Source organism: Balearica regulorum, chromosome 7 (genome assembly GCF_011004875.1).
Source record: "Balearica regulorum gibbericeps isolate bBalReg1 chromosome 7, bBalReg1.pri, whole genome shotgun sequence".
In the NCBI taxonomy this organism is placed as follows: Eukaryota; Metazoa; Chordata; class Aves; order Gruiformes; family Gruidae; genus Balearica; species Balearica regulorum.
This window is the reverse complement of record NC_046190.1, coordinates 38,011,261-38,026,324: the sequence shown is the minus strand read 5'-3', so window position 1 is coordinate 38,026,324 and position 15,064 is coordinate 38,011,261. Positions and strand designations below refer to the sequence as shown.

General features: G+C 41.5%; 1 protein-coding gene across 5 annotated transcripts in view; it reads left to right on the top strand.

Moving 5' to 3' along the window:
- PCDH15 (protocadherin related 15) overlaps positions 1-15,064 on the top strand; it is an 872,980-nt gene that overhangs the window by 590,857 nt on the left and 267,059 nt on the right. For all 5 annotated transcript variants that reach the window (XM_075759010.1, XM_075759011.1, XM_075759007.1 and 2 more), the window contains one exon: positions 13,004-13,164. In XM_075759010.1, coding sequence (XP_075615125.1) covers positions 13,004-13,164 — 161 coding nt within the window. The remainder of the gene's footprint in view (positions 1-13,003; positions 13,165-15,064) is intronic.

The window sequence follows — 15,064 nt, the reverse complement described above, 5'->3', positions numbered from 1 at the left end:
TAGTTTTTAATAAATATTCGTGGTCTGACGCACTCTGAAATGCGCCCAAGAAGTCTAAAACAGATTACCTGGGTATGCGGTCTTCCCGAGGAAATGTGATGAATTGGATAGCTGCCCTGCACCCCATCTCTGTGGGTTGCATGCTGAAATACTCCTTTTGATAAAATAGTTTGCATTAGAATTGCGCTGGTCAAAGACGTCCCCCCCCACGCACATGCCTGCCTCCTTATTATCAATCTTGCTTGCCTGTATTGAGAGCTCAAGTCCCACCCTATTTGCACAATCCCAGAGATGTATTTTAGGTTAATTTTGAAATATGAGTTTCTATTTTGAGAGGCAAACGTAGCCAAAGCTTGGCACTTCCTGAGTGACAAAAATCTGTGTTTCCAAATAAGTAATTTTTCTAGAATCAGAATGAAAATTAGATACTTTTTCTATTTTCTATAGAATGGAAGTAGATGTACAGTATCCTCTCAGAAAAATATAAATGAAATGGAACAACCAGTCTCTCCAGTTCATGTGCATCTTGTCCATCAAGCAGCTACCTGTTGCCCAGGTAGCAAGTGTTGGTCAAGGAGGAGGCACTGGAGGACCTTTGCTTCATGTCTGTCCTCCAAGCCCCTGAGGCTTATCTGTAGGGAAGGAGCCAGGAAACTCGAATGGCTCCAACTTGACTGTTTCCCCCTGCATTGGGTTTTAGGGACTTGCAGGTTCTCCCATTTGGCCATGGGCTTACGCTGGAGATTCCCATGCTCCAGGGAGGACTTTTGGGTCAAGTTTGGCCTTTCAGCTGGTCCAAGGTGACACCACAGGTGTCAGCTCAGGCTCCTCTGTGTTCTTGGTGCACGTAGGGACCGAGAGCCTGGTCTTGTGTTCCCAGCCACCAAGAAAGTAGAAAATGAGGCAGATCTCTGATGAAAACCTGTTTGTATTGCAGCAGCATTTGTCAAACCTGACAGAGAATATTTTTAGGAACTTAAAAATAGTGTTATCAGAAAATTATCAATTGGGGATCTTGAGAGGAAATGGAAGGACTGCAAATACAAACTTTATCACACGTGGTCTATAGTTGCCCCTCAAAAAAAATCATTGCAGTTGGCACTAAGTTAATTCAGGAACGCTTTCAGTTTTCAGCAGAAATATTTTTTTGAAGTAGCATTTCTTTTAACCTATGTGTACATATTTGTCTCATTTAAGGACCGGTCAGTGTACGCTATAAGTGCTGCTGGTTTTAGTTTCTGATTTTAAAATCTGGCACATTTGCACTCAGTATGACAGGCTGCAGATGTAGTTTGAGTGCATTCAAGGAAAGAGACTGAACCTGTTAACGTGAGAAGGGTTTGGGAAGAGAAAGACCAATGTTAAAGAAGGGGAATGAGAAATTTAAAGGAAAGTGCTTGGACTTTTGGGTCGAATGCAACATCACAGATTTGGGTTAGATGAACAAAAAGGTGGGCGATGGAGACTGCGGTGTGCTTGCAGGCGAGGATGTCTCCGCATAGGTTTGGAGAAGGAAGGTACCGGAGAGGAGCGTTTTGCAGGTGGCCTTTGCAGTCCTGCGCAAAGGCTGTGAGAAAATACTGCGTCTTTCTGCTGACGGCGGGTGCTGATCTCATTCATTCTACGAAACTCGTTTCCTCCCAGAAATGTTGTACAGATAGAAACTGACTGGACCCGTAGATGCTGGGGCTTCCCAGGTGCGTGGTGTAAAATTTGGACTCTGTCGTGTGCACGTGGTGGCTTTGCTGTGTCTGGGAGATGCGGGTCTGTCTTCATGATGAGGAGCTTGACCATATTGCGCAGACACAGTCAATTAAATCTGAAATGTTTTGAGCTAGAAAATAGCTGGTATGTGTGTCTTGGGCTTCCACTAATGTCTCTGTGGTCACACAGCTAAAATTGTTTTTGTTTTGTCCTGGCTTGGTACCTACTCAGCAGATGAAGAGTAAATACAACATTTATTAGTGTTTATTAATATGGTCTTGATAAAATAAACCAGGTCTGAAATAGAAATGAGATTGTGTTTGTGATAATATATTTAAATGGGAAGGCTTGGATATCCCTGGGAACACGACTTCTTTTTAAATGCAAATCATTTTGTTTGCAGGTACCTAACTTAATAATCTATGCACATAATCAGAGAATTTGTGTTCCCAGGAGCTCAGTTCTGGCTGGGAATAGACACGAACTTTGTTAATATACATATTTTTTTCCCCGAAGTACCAAAATCAAGCTAGGAGTTTTCACCATTGGCAAGGTGTAATAAGCTTACTCTCAGAAGCAATAACTTTCAGTGCAAAAGCTAGTTTGTAGAATTAGGTACTGTGGCAAGAAACATCGGTTACTTTGGGGTAATTTCTACCTTGCGAATCATGGCAGAACGTTGCCGTTCCATGACCTGGAGTTGCGTCAAGTGTCATGTTCTTGTGCCCCGTTGTGTGCCGAGGTTTCCCTGTACTGGTTCTCTCTCGTCTCTGAGGGTTTAGTAAGGCAAAGAATTAACTTTCCTATTGCGACTTTCATAAACTGGGCCAAACTGGAAGAGGTGCAGCGTGTGAATGGAAGTAAAACTCGCTGATGTTTCTGCTCAGTCTCCCAAAATAACAGGATCATAGAATAAAGAACTGTCAGTGTGTTCCTCTGGCTCCAAGAGTAGGTTGGGTTTTTTCAGATGAATGCACATCTGTCATTTTCCTGAAGACATCCAGTGCTGAAGGTCGTCTCCTCTTAGAAGCCTTATGATCTTTTCTGGGTTTAGATGAGGATCTCATATGTCTCTGTCTTATTCCAGCTCCTAAATCCAGGGCTACCAGCTATCCCCCGTTCTCACTGTCTGACTTGCCTTTCCGATCTCTGACTAGTTGATGTGTTCATTTGCTTGCTTTTGGGTGAGGACATTGTGTTTGCTTTTGTTTCTGCTGTACAACATTGTTTTCCCTCTTTTCATCACCTTTAGTTGTTTCGAAAGTGTTTTCCCTCATCTGCCCCAATGAGATGCAGGGATAATTCCCATCCTGTTTTTTATTTCTCACAAAAGAGTTTTTCTAAGTACAGTAAAACTTAATGGTGCTAATGCACTGCTTTTATCAAAGGATATGTAACTGGAATAAGTTCCTCTAATTCCAAATAGCTTCATCCCTGAAACGCCTAACTCAGAGTGGTTGCATTCTGCCTATTTATGCGTATCCTTGGTGGTGGTGTGCTCTGTCTTAAAAATCTAAATCACCTTCAAGAATTGCTGTTGCCAAGATCTTCAGGGAAATGAGACAAGAAACAGCGTTTGTTGGAATAGCCTGAAGACTTTTCATCTCACTGCTGACTGTAGTATGTGCATTTTTATTATTTCTGTGCTGGCTAGTACGAAGAGAAATGGGGGGTTTTTTCTTTTATTTTTTTTTTAAATGTTCCAAGAAATTTTAGCCTGTGTATTTTTTTTGTCTTGATAGCCTTTCCATTGTGCAGGGTACTTGATAAGGTGACGTTTTTGTTAATAGACATTTTCTTGCTATCTGTACATGTCTGGTATGAGAGTACCAATCTGGGTTGTTGGGGTTTTTTTGCAACTTGGCAGCTTTTTGTATAGGTGATGGAAAAATCTTACGTCAACCTTAGCAATCCATTTTGGGTCCTGTTTGCTAAAATAAAAAATAGAAGAGGAATCCCACAATTCAAGGTCTTCCAAAAATTATTCTTTTTCATTAGACATTTTATCCTTTCAGGGTTGCCAGAGACTCAACGGCCTACTGGGCAGATGAGCAGGCGGTCTGGGGGCCGGGGAGGCTGCTAAAAGCCCCTGGACCCCCGGGCAGGGGGGTGTCCTCCTGGCTGCCCCACTGCCAGCAACCTTGACCTGCCCTCCAGTCGTTTGGAGAACTGCTGCTCTGCATAGCCACGTCTGCTGACTTGGAGAGAGGTCAGACGAGTAGTTTTTCTTCAGTTAGCAGGTCGATATGTTTTGAACGTATGCATAGTTAGCTATTTAGAAATAGTCCCTTGAGCAAAATATAATTGATGCCTTCTCAATGTATGCAGTTCTAAGCTTTTAAAAGCTTTTGAAGAAGAGCCTATGTGGTTTGTAAATGCCTCAAATGCCTTTTTTTTTACCTGTAAAGCCAGTAATCCCGCAGACAAGGGAGATCTGGAGCCAAGGAGCCTGTGGAGGAGGGAGATACAAGTCACTTTGAGATCTAGGTCTGTCCTGAGCATTGCCTGTTGGCCTCTGCTGCAACCGGGATACCAGGCTAGGTGGGTCTTTGGTCTGATCTTGTACAGGTATTTGCATATGCAATTTTATACATATATATATATATTTTTATTTTAAATCAGAAGTGTGAAATTTTTTATCTTAAAAACAATCTTTTGTAAATGTTTTACAGGGGTTGAATTTTTAGTGGTAATTCAGTGTAAACCTTTAGATACGTTTTGAAGAGAGTCATTGCTTTTGCTTTCTGTTCCATTCAGAGTTACAATGGGTTCAAAGGAGTTCGCAAATGTTAAGGAAAATAGAAAATTTTCCCAGAAGGAGAAGTTTTTGAAGACTGAAATAGAAAAAATGATCCCCTGTAGGGGAAAGACCTTGTTCTCACCTGTCTCCTTGCAGACTTGTTTTGCGTTGCCACTTGCAATGTAGAGTACTGTCAGACGTCTAGTAAAGGACTTTGCAGACCGTAGGCTGATCCCATCAAGATGTTCCTATGGTCCCATGTTGTAAAAATACTGCTAAATGGAGAGAAAAGCCTTTTTTGATGTTTAGAGGCTCTGTTCAATGACGTTGGCTCCTGACCCCGGTGCTGAGTGAAAGGGAGGGCAAAATGTGAGAAGCAGAAAGCTTTGGAGGGAAGGGGGGTGACAGAGATGTGCCACGGGCGGTGACGAGGGTGGGCAGGCACAGCAAAGTGTAATTGGTGAGCCAGGTACAGAAAAAGAAATGAAATGTTGGGAAGGTCTCATGTAAAGGGTCCCTCTGCTCGCTCCCTTTTTGCTTTACGACCTCATAAATGTGGCCACTGGAGGAGGGGGTAGGAAGCAGCCAGGGTGGCCATGGCTCTGGTACCCTGGGGAGGGAGCTGCATCGCTTCCCAGTTTACCTTCGATTGCCGCTGTCGTCACTGGGAGTAGCGCTCTGGGTTTTGCTCTGTGTAGACCGTCGCAGCGTGGTGCGGAAATGTAGTCTGTTGAGATCCAACAAGTGCAGTTAAGCTTTTGGTAGAAGAACTGGGTTCTGTTGAGGCATGGAGGAATAAAATAATGGTATGTTAAAAATCAACAAACTTGAGTCAGTCCTTGGACACTGGCATGCTCTACCTACTTAATTTAGGTTTTGCAGCACTAAGAGGCTGTCAGGAGCACTTGCAGAAAGAGAAGACAAGAACGATGTCAGTGGCCTCAGCATGAACAAGAGGACCCTTCTGTGAACCAAGCAATTATCCTCCTGCTGCAACCCTGAGCATTAAAAAAAAAAAAAAGTTGGTTTTGACAAAGGATTTCTGAAAAACTGTTTTCATGTTTTCCTGTTTTAAGTCTTTAGAATTCCATTATTTTTGTGGGGTTTTTTTCTCTTAACTATGCGAGGAAGGATGGGGTGTTTGTTTTTGTCTGAGATGTTCCTTTTCTGTCATAATTCTGCAGCATGGGGCTTTGTGCAGGATGACATATGACCTGGGACTTAGAGTAAGCTTTGTCCCCAGCCAGCCCCCCAGCCCTTGGCAGTATTTGTGTTAGGTCAGTACAGTGTCTGCAGCCTAAATTCTTTTTTCTTGTATCCCTGCTCTGCCCTCTGGCTTTTTTAAATCTCTGCTGCTCTGTGACCCATACCCTTCACTGCTTCCTTTTTGCCCTCTGCTTTCTCCTGGGCATCCATCTCTGTCTTTTCATGGTGGGTCTTTATCTGTTAACCTCTTGCTCATCCTCTGTAGGGGGAGGGGGGAAGTTAACAGAAATATTAATTTAGTTTTATACACCTAGGAAGGCAAGTACTGAATATTTAGTGAATTTAGTAGTTAGCATTTGATGACCATTATGCTTTCCTCTTCTGGTTTCTTTTTATCCTTATTTGGTGTGTTTTGACATAGAGTGTAAACGCTGTGGGTCAGATTTTTCAAAGTCGCATTCGAGTCGTGTGCGTGAAGTCCAGAGGTGCTGCTTCTGTGGCGTTATGGGACCCTGGTCCCGTTGTTTGTGAGTTCTTACAGTGGCTCAAGGTGGGAAGGCATAAGGTCCATGTGGGAGGACTAGGAATAAAAACTTTAAACCTGAACTTGTCAGCCTCCTAGATTGGTCAAAATGATAAGCTGGTTTGAGCTGTGTTCTGTAATTGTTTGGAGGCTGTGGCTGCACATGGAGCAGGACAGGAGAAGATGGGCCGGCAGGAAAAACAATCTTGAAACAACCTTGGAAACTTCTTGGAGATCCCTACTGATGATGTAGGAAATATGTAATCCAGGAGGTGGCTTTGTAGAATTACTCTTTTTTTTTTTTTTTTTTTCCCCCCTTGCAGCATGAGTCTAAGTTAGTTCATGGTAGTGTTGAGAATTTACTTCTGCAATAAGGTTTTAATTTTCCATTGACTTCTAATTTATTGCTATTTAATCCATCCTATTCTACAGACATACACCTTCAAATACTGAAAAATAAGTTTGCGATCCAGGTTTAACTATAAAAACTCTGTAGAATGTAAAAAGAAAAAAAGCAACTGCCATTTCAAGTGATCCATCTAACACCTTTCTGTAAGAAAATAATCCCCGTTTTCAAATTGCTTTACAATCAGCAGCAGGCAGAGGAAAGCAGCAGAGATACAGGTGTGTTTTAATGCACATTTGCTCTGTCTGAAAGAAACTTGGTGTATTGCAAACCGTGTAAAGGTTGCTCAGAGGAGAAGCTATTGGGTATGTGCAGATGGAGACCTTCTGGCCTTCCTCTGCCTGCTTTGGTTTCTCCAACTTGACCAACAGACGGTGCAAGTGCGGAGGCAGCAATGGGAATGCCGTTCGCCCTTCGGCAGGAGGTTTAGGACCACCTGCTCTGTCTGACATCGGGTCTCCCAGCTCCACTGAAGATGCCCGCCTTGGACGTCAGCCCAGCCGCTGCTCACTGTCACCACCACCAAGTCTGAGCTTGCCAGCCTGCTGCTGTCCAGAGGACCTTTACAAAGCGCGAGTTTCTCGTTTCTTTAGGCTCCCTATTCTCACTATCCTTGCTTGGTTGCTTTTCATTTTTTAATATGCTAAGTGTGAAGAAACCCCACTGCTTCAGAGTGCAGAAGTGATGAGTTTCCTTCCATCTATTGACAACTACTGGTACTTGCCTTTACTGCAGCTCAGCATTAGAGTGTGTATGTATATCTATATGTCTTTCAAGTACCAATTTTTCTTTTCACTTGTCTTTTGGACAAGTGACTTGAGTAATATGTCGTGTTGCTCGTTTAATATACCGTGCTTCTATGAGTACAGTGCATAGGGTACCTGATTCTTTCCTGAAGTTGCTTCTTCTAGACGGGTACTGTGCATAATTCTTCCAGGCTAAATACCACCGGCTGAAAAATTCACAGCTGGTGTTCCAGGGTAGGAAATACCGTGTATGTTTAATGTAAATTCCCTGACATGTTATTTGGACTTGTTATACAGACTTGATTGATATGCTGAAATGAAAAATATGTTCTGTGTGAACAGCAGAATAGGATTTTTTTTATCATATTTAGCCTTTTTGTACATCTGAAGTAGCTGCTAACGTAATTTGGCAGTATCGGAGGTTAATCACGCTGTTGCAGGTGGTTTTATCTTTTCATCAACTTTGAAAGTAAGAAGAACTAGTTTTAGACTGTTCTTGAAGGAAGGCTAAGTACATTTGGATGATAAAAAACTTCAGGGCTATACTTCTGCCTTGGCTTCAGACACGCTTCCCTTCCGGCTTCGGCTTCAGCCCTGTGCTTGGGAGCGCTCGGGTGCCTCTGGGATCTTGCGCAGTTTTCTGCATTGAACGCAGCCCATCGAGTACTGAGCATGTGGAAGGCTACACGCCGTTGCGGTGTACGAGAGCCTCGTGAGAGTAAGGTCTGTCCAATTTGTATTTTGCGTGTCCGCGTAAATACGGCTTGCTGAATTGGTTGCAGTTAGGTACGTCTCTGCGATGTCGCTGGGACTGGCCATGCGTGATGTGTGAGGTCCTTGGTCCCACGAAGTTAAGCCTTTGCCTGGTGCACCCCTTTAATAGTGTCACTGGGGAGGTGGGACACGCTCCATGTGCCCAGAGGTCAGCGACTGCAAAAAGAGAAACCGCAGGTGCCTTTTAATTCCTAAAAGGGCTGCAGGTTTTATTCTACTAGAATCCTGTTTTCTGATTCATGTGCCAGCATAAGGGTTAGTCCCAGACCAGTCGTAATTCACTCAAAAAAAGGGCTCCACCAAAACATTCAACTAAAACAATCCCAAGATGCATCTAAATCATTTAATAAGTTGAGTCCTCAGTGAGCATTGCGTGTCTGCTGTCTTTAGTAGAGCATAAACTGCAAATTCCATATTTCACAGCTTTTGCACCCAAGTCCCTCGTAATGCCCTTCCCATCGAAAGATCACTTTCTGCAGAGACTGATCTGTACGAGCAAGCCCTTCCCTATTATTTCAGTCTAATGAAGACTTTCAGCTTCTGGATTCCTCTCAAAGGAATAGTCTAGTGTAGAGCTATTGTTATCGTATTTACAGCAGTGTATAATTTTTATTTTTGTTGTCTTGTTTTGGAGCTACTTGTTGAATAATTCTCAACAAGCTCAGATAACACTTCTGAGTAAATATCATTACTTTCAGAAAAGTTATATTACTCCTGAAAATAACGTATCTTTTCCCTCTTGTATAGTCTGTTGGTTTCTGGCTTTTTTTGTAGTTTTTTTAGCCAGCAACTTGCTTGACTTTGATTCCTTGAGGCTTACTCTGTACTAATCACTTGAAAAATCTGTGTGGTCTTTCCACAAGACATCTCGGTGGTCATCAGGCTTCAGTGAAGGTGGAAAAGCAGCCAAGTTGCTGTCTCCACACGAGATGAAAAGCTGTTCTTAAAATCTACATCTAACTTTTACATCAGTCTTAATTACCCAGGAAAAATACCTACTAATTATAGTCCCTGGTGTCCTTGTCGATGGGTTGCACGCACAGGACAGCAGCACAAGGAACAGTGCTGAAACACCGTTGAACTTTGGGGCGTTTGAGTGTTACTGCCCAGAAATTGGGTACGTGAAACAGGCATCTACACGGACCACCTCTCTCCTCCCCGCGAGTGGCAGCGTCCTGTTGGGTGCCCTCCGCAGACTTTGACCAACCCTTCAGCCCCCCAGCACTGTAAAATTGAACTTGCGCTAGAATTACAGAAGGAGGAACGTAACTTTTAGAACAAGGTAGAAGATTTCACTTCAGCTAGAGCATTGTTTGAGCTTCTGGTCGTGCAAAAAATTACGCAAGCAAATTGTCTAAACTCATTGTGTTAGCGCATTGCGAATATGGAGGGATGTGTTTGCTTTTGTGCTCGCATGTGTGGAGAGTTAATGGACAAACCGTTGATGCAGTCCCATCGAACGGCGTGTATTCAGATTTATCGTTAGTAGGTTACCTCCCTGGTGTTCTAGGCCAAGGGCAGAGGCAAGATATAAGGAACAAAATGATAGATATCTAAAGGGGGGGGCGAGGGGGGGGGAGACCCACAATGTCAGATTCTTTGTAAATTAGAAGAATGATACTTTAAGGATGGCTATTAAAAGGCTTATTTGCAAACCGCTGTCTTTTGAAGCGAAGAGAGTACAAGCGCCTCATGAATATCTGAAGAAAAAACAGTCCATTTTTAAGAACAAAAGAATCACTGTATCAAAACAAACCCAACAGAAGTGCTTTGTTAAATCAAGCAGATAGCTGTTGGAGTGCAACAGAGGAATGTTGAATGAGATGCAGAATTCAAAGCAGTGAGGTCAGTTAAGTAGCAGTGTTTTACTGGAGCTTGTACGAAATTTGTCATCACATCAAGATTTTAGGTTGATTAAAATATTTTTTAAAGTATGTAATTGCAATAATTTGTTCTCAGATTCATTAAAAATTACAGTTGTTTGAGCTCTTTAGCCCTTGCAGAGGGCTGAGTTTGGCAGAAGTCAATCTTCTAGAAACTAGGCGAGGGAAGACGAAGCCTCCTTGGATAAAGAGCAGTAAACCATGGTGTATGTAGCCTATACTGAACCAAAGCCGCCTGCGAATGCCAGGTAGTAAAATAAGTGGTGTATGTCACTGTAAGGACGTTGTTACAGCCACTGTTGACTTGTTTTGCAGCACTTTCCTGTTTATGTAGATGTTGCATTTTAAAATTATACTACTCGTTTTGGTTTTTTTTTGCAATCCTTAACATGCAGAAAGTGCTTCTGGTAGTAAGGCCCTTGTATCTTGCCACTTCCAAATGCATGCTGTGCCGTGAGGAATTCATACGTGCCTTTGAGGTACGTGGCTTTTCCTCGGATTGCTTGCGTGTGGTTCACGGCAGGGTAATGGCTACTGTCACGGGGCACAGCCCCGCAGACTATTCTGTTAGCAGTCAGAGCTCTGCCAGTGTTGTCGGTCTAAATCCTGCACCGTTGCATATGCTGGATTTCTCTACAGTCCAAAAGTAATTTCCTTTTGCTACTGTCCCTTCAATCAAGACCTACTAATGTTAGCTTATATTCACAGTCTTGAGTTTGGCAGAAACCAGGGACTAGTTTTCATTATAGGACAATCTTTTTGAAACACTTTTCTGAAGAGAGAAATAAACCCTCTTTATGTGTCGTGATTGCTTAAGCATCTGAAAGCGGTGTATTGGTGGGCAGCTGCGGTAGCTCTGTGTCCTTGTAACTTGTGCTGTGACGCCCCTTTGCTCCTCATGGGCTTACTGATCTTCAACGTGGGAGAGAAGACACGAGCTGTTGCTATTTTTCCCCCTATTTTCTAATTATCCCTTGCAGTATGTTCTTCCACTGCTTTCACAACTCTTTCCTATTCCTTTTTCTGTGTTATTTGGTCACTTCAGTTGCCCCGATTCTTCCATCCCTTAAGCTCCTCCTTTTCCTGGCAAGAATTTGCTCACGTGGTATTTTCTATAAATGCCGCCATATAGATTTGCTATGGACAGGTAGCCCTTGCTGAAACACGTAATGCTGTGCTGTTTACAGGTGGAAATTGCAGATTTTTATTTCCCTTGAGAGCCATTTGAATGGAGCCTTCTGTTGGGATTAGTGCTGGTGAAGATGTAGCCAGAACTTAGGTCTGAACAAGATGACTGGAAAAAATCAAAACAACTGCAGCCGTTAAGGTGGTTGTGGTGGTTGTTCTCTTGGGTGTTTTTTTTCAGGGAGGCTTTTCTTGGGGCACCTTTTGTTCGGATGACCTCAAATTTGGATTGCTGACCTTTCTTTGCATCATCATTGAGGCACAATAATGAGGGCAATACACAGGAGCTGGTGGATTTTATAGATTTTTAAAGAAATAGGTGACTAGACATAAACACTCTGAACTGTCCCAGGGTTGGTAATCAGCTTGTTTTTCCTGGCGAAATCCTTTTTATGTTAAAACTAGTCGCAGTCTCTCAGAAGTTGTATGCCAGTACAAGCTGCTGGGTCAGAGTGGAATCGTACAGGCGGTGTCGCACAAGAAATTGTGCTCATCACCATAAAACACATGGGTAGCAACTCGGTTTCTCGCGTGGCTGAAAGGGTATTGCTCCTCTAATGTGAAAACAGGCTTTGGTGCAGAAGTTAAGGATGTTTGGCAATATTTTTTCCCTTGTCGTCTCTATTGTGTTATAAGAACTAGTTTCAAAAGAAGCGATTGAAAAAAACCTTACTGTGGTGTTTTCCTCAATAGGACTGGAAACCAATTTGCTGTGGTTAAGACCAGTAATTAGTTTTACTGGTTTATCCAGAAAAAGCATCCGTCCAACTGAGAACTGCTCCCCTCCAGATGAATATATTTATACAGAATCACTGTTGTGAAGGTGTAAGGAAACTTTACTCTGCACTTTGGAATAAATGATTTGGGCCCTTAATACAGGAGGTTACGCGATAAATATTTTAAACTCATTTAAATGTTCTGTAGCTAGTGACGTTCACAGATTTTCTTCGTAACTGCTGATGAACTTCAGCAAAGATCATTTTTTTTAATATTTCAGTGTGAGCAAAACTAGGTAGTGTTAATTTTTCAGAAAAATGAAATCTTAGAGAAGTGTTTATAAATACTGTGCATGCAAATCTGAGGCACCAGAGTGCAACGTTCAGGGTAGGTAGTAATGCTTGACATTTGGAAAGTTGGAGTGCTTGATGTAGGAAATGATGTACGTCGTGGGTACTGTGAACTGACTAATAGAGCTGTTAGGGAAGACACTTAACTGACAGGATGGGACAAGAAAATAAAAAGAGCATGTTATATATGTTGAATAGATGGCTGGTCCTAACTGAGTACTACCTTTGTCTTGGTAGACATAGTTTTCCTGTCCTTACACTGCAATTTAGTTTTCTATTGCAGAGCAACTCAAGGTATAAAACCTCTTTTTTTTTCCTGAAGAGCTTTATGTAACTGTTTTTTTTTTTTTCTTTTTTTCTTCCCCCCCCCCCCCCTTACCTTGATGTGTCACTCTTGCTGTAGAAAATTTATTCCGGTTTTGGTTGTTATTTCAGTGATTTCATTTGTTTGAGGTGAGACTGGGTGATGATTGCTCAATGGAGAAAAAACTCGTAATGTTAAATAGATAGCTGTATATCATGGGTCTCGTCGTCAAATTATTGTGCGTTGCAAGTGCTGCTTCTTGTACTGTCGGCAATAGCTTCAGTGTCAGAGGCAGTTTTTCATTACAGATAATAAGGTTCAGAATTTTTAAACATCACTCAAAACGTAAAATACCAGAAGGTCTAGTTAGAAAACAGTATTTTTAGTGTTGCAGTTGTTATGAAAATACATAAAAATGTAGATGCCCGTATAAATTTCTCCCTGGTGTGTTTATTGTTTTTGCAGGCACAATCCTGGTTGACAATATGCTGATCAAAGGGACAGCAGGAGGGCCAGACCCCACCATCGAACTCTCCTTGAAGGACAACGTCGATTACTGGGTGATCCTGGACCCTATCAGCCAGAGGTTATACCTAAATAGCACCGGCCGAATTCTGGACAGAGATGTAAGTTTGGGATTTGCTGTTTATTTTCTTTTCTCCCCATAGACCTGAATTTCTGAATCTGTGTATGCTCACAGGAAGACCATAAACACAAGGCACGCTAGAATATAGTAGCTGCATCTATCTCTTGTCCCCAGATGGATGTGAACAGAGTTAATTTGATTCTTTATTAGGACTTATTTGGAACATGCAGAAAATTCACCCTTTCCACACAACAAATATGTGGACAAACGCAACAATAAAGACTGAATAAATAGATATGTGAGTTGGCAGAAATACACGTTGACCCAAACTTGTTTATTGAATTAAAAACATTTGTATTCTGGTTTGCTGCTTGTGTCTGGGAGGAGAAGTGTTGCTCACCTCATGTCCCGTGACACTTATTAAAAGCCTGCTTTAGATGTGTACATTGACTTGTGAGACGTGAGAGAGAGCAAAGGCGTTGCGACTATTACAGTTCACTTATAAAGCTTGACATATTCATTGAGCAAATTGAGAATTTGCTACTTTATTTTATTTTTTTTTAAGGCAGTGTAAAATTTGTGTGGTCTGGTTGCTCCTAAGAGCATTAAAGAAATGTTGCCAGGCTAAGTTTGATTTTATAAAAAGAGCGATTAAAGGATCAAAAGAAATAGGAGCGTTCTCATCTCTGTTAATTTCATTGAAGAGAAACATTTTAAAAATAGAGACATTTTCTCACGCTGTTACAGCACTGCGAGGCAGTTCATCAGAATCTGAAAGGAAAACAGACTCAAAAGTGACTGTAACCAACATGGAAAGAGTGCTTTAAAGATCAGGAGATCTCTTTGGAGTGTACGGAATATGTATTTGCCTGATTAATTTTTCTCTGCATGTTTTAAGATATATTCATAATTACCAGAAACAACATGCAAATTTTTCTTCATTTCCATTTTTAGTTTAAAAGAGCTAATTGAATTCAGCTGTTCTTAATTTAGTTTTAATTCACAAACTGGTTTGATATGTGAAGCAAAGGCATGCAGCACAGAACATAGAAGAAGGGACAGGGTGGCAAAAGCCTCTAACGAGATGCTTTACCAAAAGAACCTTGTCGAATGATTTGATTTCCGATATTAGTAACAGTCTAACTAAACTTACAAATACTTTACGTTAGTATGAATACGTATGGACACTTCATGGTGATGTTCTTTGCAAGAAGTAGACTCAAGTCACAAGGAAACAAGTGGAGAGTGTACATTTTCTTAATTATATATAGGTAATATTGGTGGGTTTACATTGGTATTTTAGGGGTTATTTCCTCATTTTTTTTACTCTGAACTGGAACACTTCTTATCCCTAGTACTGTAGTGCTGGGTAAAATGACTCATTTGTGTTTAAGTTTACTGGGATATAAAAAGAAAATCTGAGATTTAAGGTAATTCAGATTTTTGGTGGGAGCCCCGCTATAGGTGTGTTCTGTGATGTCAATGAATTGCTGCAAGTCACAAGGCAAAGAAATTGAAAGCAACCAACAAAAAGCCCACTGAGTAAAAATAGGAAATTTATGTCATGGACCTGATTAATATGGCCCTTACCCTAAGGCCTATTTCCAGCTTTAGAACCAGAGCTAGACAAACCCCTAAAATGCAAAATCATTCAAGACTGTGTGCAGTTCTTTTTTTTTTTTTTTTTTTTTTTTAAAAAAAAACAAAAAATAAACTCTTTTTCTCATCTTTCAAGTTAAAACCATGTGAAACTTAGTAGTAGCAATAAAAATTTGGGTTTTATTAAGTTGAACCTTAAAATTCAATTTTTTTTATTACAGAGCCAAAATTGTGGTCTCTGATTCATAAATGGTGCATATACGATTGCATTCCATATATTTGGATGCTCTTCCCATTTTTCTCTCTGATGTGCCCGCTTGTCAACTCTGCTGATTCAGTTA